This window comes from Neltuma alba, unplaced genomic scaffold, assembly GCF_004799145.2.
Source record: "Neltuma alba isolate B1F8T4 unplaced genomic scaffold, ASM479914v2 tig00000931_pilon, whole genome shotgun sequence".
Lineage (NCBI taxonomy): Eukaryota > Viridiplantae > Streptophyta > Magnoliopsida > Fabales > Fabaceae > Neltuma > Neltuma alba.
The window spans coordinates 139,840-149,362 of record NW_021632261.1 but is presented as its reverse complement, the minus strand read 5'-3'; the positions used below and the strand labels follow the sequence as shown (position 1 = coordinate 149,362).

Below are 9,523 nucleotides of genomic sequence, written 5' to 3'. Positions count from 1 at the left end.
ACCTCATATAATTATATCCACATACATGATAAAATACTTTATTTAAAAGTCTATAAGTATTTCTAACATTCATGACAGGACATAATTTCAAAACATTTTTCTGACATAACTTAACAAAATAAACTATTAAAGTCTTATAGTCATAGTAAATAAAAATATAACATACTATGTGTTTGAGGAGCATAGAAGCCTTCACAGCTCAATCTATCGGTGCCTTCCCTTGATTCCTACTAGATCCTTTGTCTGAAAATGTTAATATAAGGAGTGAGATCTAATGTCTCAGTAACTACTGAAATTCTAACATATACAAGCAAACTATATATGACAAACAAAAATATGATTTTATGTGTGTGTATATATATTTGTGTATGAAAATCACGGATTTATATATTCATTTCAATGTCACTTTCAATTCAACAATATATCATTTTCTAATATATCAAAAAATAATGCAATATGCATCCTCCCTTATATGACCGTCCACCCTTATACTGCTGACTAGAGTTATAGGCTAACACATAGTCTAATAGGAACTAATTTATTTTACTGAATTATTCCAAACTTACCAAAACTGGAGATATATTCGACCAAAGATATAGAGCTCAAATTCAGACTATGGCTCCCCTTCTTTGCAAATAAAATAAGGAGGTGTCACATGTCTCACAATTTCAATGAATTCCCAACCAAAGAAAAACATGGAAGAATGGATCTTGACAAATGCTATCTATTGTACATCGAGTGATGACATACCACATGGTAATTTTATATCCAATACAAATCTCCTTCTATCCTTAGCCCAACAGTGCATATGTCATATACAAATAATGTTATATCAGAAATACGCCCTCAAATATATTATTAAAATAAGATAGTAATAAAATTTCTGTACCATTTAACAGCAACTCATTATAATTCAATAGCCATCAATATATTTAAATATTGATCAATAGCAATAAATCTTAATAAAATAAAGTAACATAATAAAACATTTATTTGAAAAATCATAATATATATTTTCAATATGATATAAAAACTAGTAAATCCATAATACAATCATATACAATTCACATGTACATGAAAGAATTTTTAGAGTTACTTGCTACTCTTTAGCTTACAAATAATCACATAATAGTTACTCCAAAATTTTCAAGAGTCTATAAAATTACACATAAATATTTATTAATATATACTCCTCCGGTCCTAATTATAAGACCCAATTGACTTATTTGAGGAGATTAAGGAAGTAAGTTAAGTTGGTTATTTATAATAAATAAGTGTTGTTATTCCTAAAATATCCTTACTAATTAAGTATATTGGCTAAAACTATCATTATTAGAAGGATTATCTTGGAAAAAAATGCATAAATATAAGAGAGAAAATAGATTGGGTCTTATAATTAGGACCAAATAAAAAGTCAAATTGGGTCTTATAATAAGGACCGGAGGAGTAACTCAAATTATTTTAAAATTATTCTAAAATTCTAAAGCTACTCTCTAGACTAAAATTACAAAAAAAAATTAATTCTCCCAGATCTAGCTATTTATAATAGATACAATATTATTTTGAAAATAAAATTGTTATATTAGACTATTTAAATTTAATAATTTAAATAGATATATTTGTTACCTAAAATATAAATATTTTATATTAAAATGTCAGTTATTTATTATAGTCTTATTTAAAAATTTTTCTCAGCCAAACAACTCCTTTAAAGTATAATTAAATTTTAATTTTTATAAAATTCTCAATTTACAATTCTTCAAACTTTCAAAAATTATTTCAAAAATATATCTTTAACCTATTTAACATTCAAATCGATTAAAACCTCAATAATACATTAAATAACTCAAATAAATTATTTAACTTAAATTTAATCGGTAAAAATATTCTTTATGTCTTAATTAAATAACAAATTTTTAAACTAAAATCTTAATTTAAAATTCTCAAAACAATAAATGAAAAAATATAAATTGATTAAAATCTCTTAATAATATATCTCTAAATTTTCACGGTCACATATTGTCAAAACTTCATATTTACTCCATGCTCAAACTGTAAAATTTTCTCTATAAATTATAATGATACTAATAATATAATGCTCTAAATATAGAGAAAATATTCATAAAGAGGATATGATAAAAAGAAATATTTTTGTGTACCTAAATGATTCCTAAATCTTACCTTATCCTTCAGATATTATGTACTTTCACTCTCTCTTGATTTTACTCTTTGCCTCTCACTCGTTTCCTTTTCTGCCTCCCACTCTCTTATTTTACCACTACTCCATCTTTCAACCACCCCCTCTCCTGTTTTTCATTTCTCAATTAATACTTCTCCCCCAAATTATCTCTTCTTAAATTGCTCTAGCTTTTCCTTTTTATTTTATTTTATATAATTTAATAATAACAAATATTATTTTATTTATTATCTTTTTAATTTAATTTTTTTGAATTACAAATTTGTTTTTGTAAAAAAGAATAGTATGTTACATTCACAGCTCTTGCTCCCCTCCCCCACAAAAAAAAAAACCAAACCAAAAAAGAAACAATTTAACAACAACATTTGATAACCGTACATACCGTGCTATGAGACCCCACCTCCACTTCTTCCCATTTCTGAACCCTAGTGTTCCTCTAGCAACATGTGGGAAGGGCTTTGAAAACCCACAATTTCTGTTGTGGTAGTAACAGTGGTGGAAGATTCTAGTTCTAACCTGGGAGGGGAAGGCATGACAGGTTTTGGTGGCATTTCCAACAGGTCAGGTCTTCTTTCTAACATTTCAATCACTCTACTCATTGTAGGTCTTTGACCTGGAAATGTTTGGATGCACCACAAAGCCACAATGGTCATTTTCTTTGTAATATCATTTTCCCCCGTGTTATCGGCCCCATCACATCCCAAACTGCTGTCTTGCTCAAGTTGAGCATAAATATAATCTGGGAAATATTTCTCAGTCGAACAATTGGTTTCAACATTCTTGTTCTTTCTCCCTCCAACCATATCTAATAACATCATCCCATAGCTATAAACATCAGACTTATAGGAAACTCCACCTATGTTTCTATTCCAAACTTCTGGAGCAAGATATCCTATTGTTCCTCTTGCTTCTGAAATTGAAATGAAGCTTTCTTTTTTAGGACAAAGCTTAGCAAGGCCAAAATCTGAGATCTTGGGACAAAAATTTTCATCTAAAAGGATGTTATGTGGCTTTATATCAAAATGTAGAATTCGAGTGTTGCATCCTCTGTGCAAATACTCAAGTCCTCGAGCTATCCCAATTGCGATTTGGTACAAATTTTCCCAAGTCAAGCAGATACTATTTTTATCCACATTGCTGGGAATGAACTTGTCAAGAGATCCATTGGACATAAATTCATATATGAGAGCCTTTTGTTTGCCTTCAAAACAAAACCCAAGAAGGGTAACAACATTTACATGGGAAGTCCTACTGATGCTAGCAACCTCGTTGATAAATTCTTCCCCATTCTGTTTTGATGCCTTCAATAACTTTACAGCAACAGGGCGGCCATTGAGGAGTTTTCCCTTGTATACAGAACCATAACCACCTTGTCCCAATTTATCTTTGAAAGAGTTGGTCATTTTCTTGACATCTGCAAATTTATATCTTGTGAGAGCTAAGGGACTACGATTTCTAATGAAGGCCTCGATATTTTGGTCCACCATAGATGTCTTGCACAATCCTATTGTTTGCCCCCACGACTTTGTTTGACAACACCAAATAAGCATCAGTCCAATTGCTCCAAGAACTATTGCAGCAATAAGACAACCTGGGATGCAGAATGGCAATGGCTTTCAGTTAATATACTTGTCAAAAACACAAACCAAGTTAAGAGAAGAACTAAAAGCAGATCTATTACCTATAATGAGTGCATTTCTTTTTGAATGGTCGCCTGTTCCAGCAATTATACACAGAAAATAAAGTGCGGGTTAAATACTTGGTAGAATCTGTATATGAAGAAAGAACAAAACAAAGGATGCAGATATAAAAAGTTATTATAATATGCCGATAAATACATTAACATTACCACTAACTTTTGAAATGACGTTCATCATTGCAGAAGTAGCGGAATTTATATTTTCATATTCATCATAACCAAAGCGTCCACCACTTTTTAGACTGTACTGAAAACCGGGTTCAGGTGCAATCCATTTCAAAGTAAACCCCATCTTTAAAATTTCGGTTGCAACTCGTTCGCAACAAGTTAATTATCATCGCAAACTATATTCATTGTCTTGCAATATAAGCATGGAGGCTCCATCTGACGCGGTTCTAGTTAGATTACACAGAAAAGAAATAGCAGGAGTGATGTGGCCATTATCCTCAATAATGGTGGCAGGGCACCACCTAGATTGCCCTCTTCACTATTGTTTCTTTGGGTGGCCCCACTCTACATCCCAATTAAGTCAACAATTTGAAGACGACGTACTCCAGGATAAGGAAGAGGGGCTAGACTGGAAACATGGAAATCGTTGACTTGCGAGTCAATGCAACATGCAACTACTTCGTTGACATCTAAAATCTCCAAAATACCCTCAAGATTAATTAGTTTCCAGACCGATGATTGGGCTCATTCAGTAATCTTGCAAAGGAAAGTCATTTTCTTTACTTGTCGTAGACGCCTTTGTGCTGTTTTATTAACGATGACAACTTCTTATAAATGGTCAGATCCTACAAATCCTACTTTAACTGTTTTACAAAGTGAATCTTGTATTTAGAAACAAAGATAGTATTGAGAAAAAGGAGCCAGCCACACTTTTTAATCCTAAGTACTACTGTTAACAACAGTCTCTTTACTGAAATGATATCTTTTTTTTTTTTTTAATATGAAGAGAAAGCTGAAAATAACTAAAAAGTGTTTGGATGGAATCAAAATTATGATTTTAAAAGTGTTTTTATAGTATACGAAGTAAATATGTGAAGGAGTTTATCTCGATTTGCAGAAAAATGTTTTTAAAAAATACTATTCACTAAACCCAAACACCCCTTAAGTAATTAAACTAACAAAAGTTTTTTTTTTGAAATGATATATTCACTGTCTCATAAATTATATATCAACACTATTATTAATTATTTTATAATTTAAGAAGCCCCTATTTAAGTATAAACTTCACATAGGAAACGATATAAAAACTGAGTTTTTATTTATTGAGAAGTCATATACCAGCCTCATAATTTTTTGGTTAAATTTATTTTTATCTATCCCTAAAATTTAACAAGTTTAAACAAATTAGTGTTGAACAGGGATGTCATTGTTACGTTTTTAAATTTTCAAGTTAGCATTGTTTCTGAGCAAAAACTTTCGCAATATACTTAAACCTTAACCTTTAAGAAAAGTCAAAATGTTCAATATTCAACATTGTGATATGGGTTAAGACAAGTTAAATGAAAATCATAAGTTAGAGGTTAAATAAGTCCAACTAAATATGTATGAAAAAAAAAAAACAATTTGATAAATAATTTACCACTTCATCAAGTCATTATAATCGTCATAATTTAATAATTAAAGAACGACAACAAAAATTGTAAGGTCTTTTAACTTTCTTATCTAACTCGTGATTATTATGAGCCATTCAAAAGACATCGAGACAAGTTGAAAGACAACTGTGATTTGAGGACCCTGACCGATTGTTTGATGACGAAGATAAATGCAGACTCAAAGGTCACGCAGACAAATTTAGCGACTTGACTATCCTACTTATTACGCCCGCTTTTTAATATAAAATCTAGTTGACTAATTTAATTAGATTAAAAAATTAGTTAAGCTAGTTATTTATAATAAATAGGTATTGTTTTTTCTAAAATACCATGTTAATCATATGTTTTACCTAGGATTACCATTTAATGAAACACTTAATATGTATAACTACTATAAGTATTACCTTAAAAAAATAGATAAATATGAGAGACGAAATGAATTAGGGCCTTATATTTAGAATCAAATTGAATATTAAACTAGCTCTTATATTAAAGACCGGACATAGTATTATATTTGTGTACACAATAGTAAAAGGAAAATAAACGCCGGTTGACTGAGGTGAAGGCGATAATGAAATTATCTTCACAAAATTGGTTGCTACAGAGGATAAATGTAACACAGATTAATTTCGTTGCTGATATCTATAAATTTATTTCCTGATGGTTACTTTGGTTACGTAAATGTGAATGGCAAACTACTTCATTAACTGTCATCAGAAAATCTGATGTCTCCATCCAAAACACATTAAGAAGCAGAGGAATCTAATCAAAACCAGAAGCTATGGGAAAAAGAACACATACCCTCTGTTGATGACCCTGAAGAAGGAGGAGGCCTTGGTTCCGGCCAGGGTGCTGGCGCTGCTTCTTCTTCTAATCGATCAGCAAAACAAACCCCATCGGGACAGAAACATGTAAATTCATCCAGACTTACGTTGTAACCGCATCTTCCACCCGAAATTCTGCAATCATCACACCACCCTCCTTTCAGTTCCCATTTAACCTCAAAACCTTGATCTATAACATCACCAGGATCTATGAAACTTCTCAGTGCCACACCCAGAACAGGAACAGTGATGCTGGTTCTACACCCCAGACCAGTCCCGGTCCAATTGTTGGTCCACAAAAAGTATGCTTCACGAGGAATACCATGTAAGGGGCAATCAAATCTCACAGCAGTTGATGAATTCAGAGTGGCATTGCTTGAAGGGTCGCAGCCGTACAATAGAGTAGTGTTTTCATCATTGGGAGTGTAGTCAAAGAAAGAATAATCCAACGTGATGTTTGTGAACTGATTGGAACACTTGGTACCCCACAAATCCATTCTTGCAATCGTAAGAGTTCTAGCAGCGGAGTTAACATTGATTACCCTAAAAGTCTGGGAATTAATGTTGATAGTAACATTGTCTCCGTCACAATTAAGCTTGAACTTAGGATGACCACAATAAGCAGGCAGTGAGTCGACCCAGAAAGGGAAGCTCAGACTGGCGACGTTTCCGCAGCTAAAAGGCTTGCAAGCTGAAAATTGTTCATTTGCAGTGGTAACATAAAAGAGAATGGGAACGAAGAAGAAGGTCTTCAAGAGAAGCTGACGTAAAACAACAGAAGGAGGACCCTTGTACAATATGATCATTGCAGAGAATGGCTATCAAGAAACAACTCTCACAGGGCTATAAATCAAAATTAAACGAAACACAAGCATGCTTTGAGTAATAAGGCAATATATATTACTCCTCTGGTGGTCATGAATATAAAACTTATCTAACTAATTTGATTAGATTAAGGAAGTGAGGTAAGTTAGTTAATTATAAGAAATAAGACATGTTTTTTCTAAAACACCACAATCATCTTTCTTAATATCCCCTCTTTCTTTTTTATTTGATAATGGTTGAAGAAGTATCCATAGGGGTAATTTAGAAAAATTGATAAATATGAGAAATATGTCTTATGTTTAAGACCAAAATCAATTCAACAATTAGGTTCTGTATTAAAGACAGGAGGAGTACACTTTTTATGGAATAAAAGTCATTCACAGAATGGCATTACATAAAGAGATTTTCAATTCTACCAATCCCCATCAAATGTCATTTTTGCCCTTGATATACAATTGCATATTAGAGACTATCGGGCCTTACTCAAAGCGTCAATCAGGAAACCATCTCTCAGCTTCAGATGTGGCCTGACTAGCTACATGCGTTTTCAACGGGCAAAATGAAGGAAGAACCATGTTTGAGGATCTTTGGAAAAAAAAAGGAGGAAGTTTTCCGCTATTATTTAAGGAACCCAAATTTTGTCACATCTCATTTGAATAGACTATAGACCATAGAGGGGGTAAGATTATGACCATACGACGGGATTGCGCACCCAGATCGCCTTTTGGCTCCAAAACGCGCGCTTTGTGACCTGATGAAATTGCTTGTCGCCGGCCTCCTTGCACCGGTGACTGGCCCTACTCCATGCATGTGGGGCACAAATCCCACGATTTCAACTTTTCAAGTTTGAAATTTAAGGACCCATTTGGTTTACTGGTTTTAACCTTCAAGGAACAAAAGAAACACATTCACATACACTGCTCTTCTACCGTGGACTAACTGCTAGCCAATTTTTCTGGGTTAACGCTTGTGAGTTTGAAGTAGATTACAAGTTCATGTTTTGCACAAAATATGAAGCAAGCATACCTGTTTTTATATAGCTTATGAATTGTTCATTGCTTATAGATTCTATATTATATATAAAAGATTGTTCTGTCTAAAAGCTGCGTCTGTCTCAGTCCTCAACACGCTGCCGGCTTTAAAAAATATTAAAAAAATGGAAAGAAAAGCAACCCCGTTGAAGAATGAAATAATGCCAACAAATCTGGTCTTAGGGAACTATCTCATTCAGTCATCTAGTCATTTAAGTTCGAATCTCAAGGGAAAGGACCAATAAGTCATAGATGATTCAAATCCAAACTCTCCATGAAATTGCTACAATAGCACTTCAGCAGACTACAGATCAGAAAACTACCGGCTGTAAGTAGTCTCCCAAGGCTTACTCGGATGGATAGTGGGAACGAGAGGCCTAAAACAAGAAGAAAAACAAACGAAAAAAAAGAAAAGAAAAAGAAGAGCAAAATTGAGCAAAAGTCTCCCATTAAAAATTTGGGCTAATACAATTTTGGGTCCTTTAATAAGTTTGTCCTTATTTTGGGTTTGATCTCTCAAGTTTCAAATCATAAATTTCGGTCTCTTAAACTTCTTTCTATTCAAAATATTAATCTCTATAATCCAATAAAAATCTGGACTATTTTACCCTTTAAGGGATTAGTACCTATGTTTGAAACTTGAGGAATCAAACCAAAATGAGGACAAACTTGAGGGACTAAAGATTATATTAACCCTAAAAATTTCTCAGTTAAAAAACATAAATCAAAGTACCATCATCCGTATGAACAAAATTGCAAAATATTAATACTTTCTGTGTATAAAAATTTATCAGGTTTCTTCATCAATAAAATTGTAATGGGTATTCCCCCCAATTTGAAAAAAAAAAGTATATTAAATGTTGAAAAGGAATTAATGCATTGGTTTGTCTTAAGGTGATGGAAGAGATGTATTGTTGACTGTTAAATGCGTATTCCACACGGCCACAAAATAGTCCTCTCTCAAAGACTTGACTTGCATCTGGCCAAAAAAAAAAAAAAAGAATTCCATAAAGGAATAGAATATACTAATTCAATATTTGAATTATCTTTGAAAGTAAGAATGTTCAAAATAATAGATATAAGAATACATTAGTACATTTGATAAAAATCAACTGTGCAAAAATCTTCTTTCGCTCTGGGGCCCTTTAATTTCCAGCAGTAACATCATTCCCTTTCCATGGCTACATGTATATATGAATAGTTGAATACAATAGATTTACAGTTCAGTTATAAATGTTTTGACCCATTTCTCATTAACAACTTTTGCCAAGATGATACCCATCACTGGTATAATGATGCATGCCCGAGAGATGTTTGATCCTAGCTTTCTAAAGACATTATATGTC

At 32.5% G+C, this 9,523-nt stretch overlaps 1 protein-coding gene across 1 annotated transcript in view; it reads right to left on the bottom strand.

Moving 5' to 3' along the window:
* Positions 1-2,622: 2,622 nt before the first annotated feature.
* LOC114748761 (LEAF RUST 10 DISEASE-RESISTANCE LOCUS RECEPTOR-LIKE PROTEIN KINASE-like 2.5) overlaps positions 2,623-9,523 on the bottom strand; it is a 31,693-nt gene continuing 24,792 nt past the window's right edge. Inside the window, exon 3 of the mRNA XM_028937216.1 lies at positions 2,623-3,611. Coding sequence (XP_028793049.1) covers positions 2,623-3,611 — 989 coding nt within the window. The remainder of the gene's footprint in view (positions 3,612-9,523) is intronic.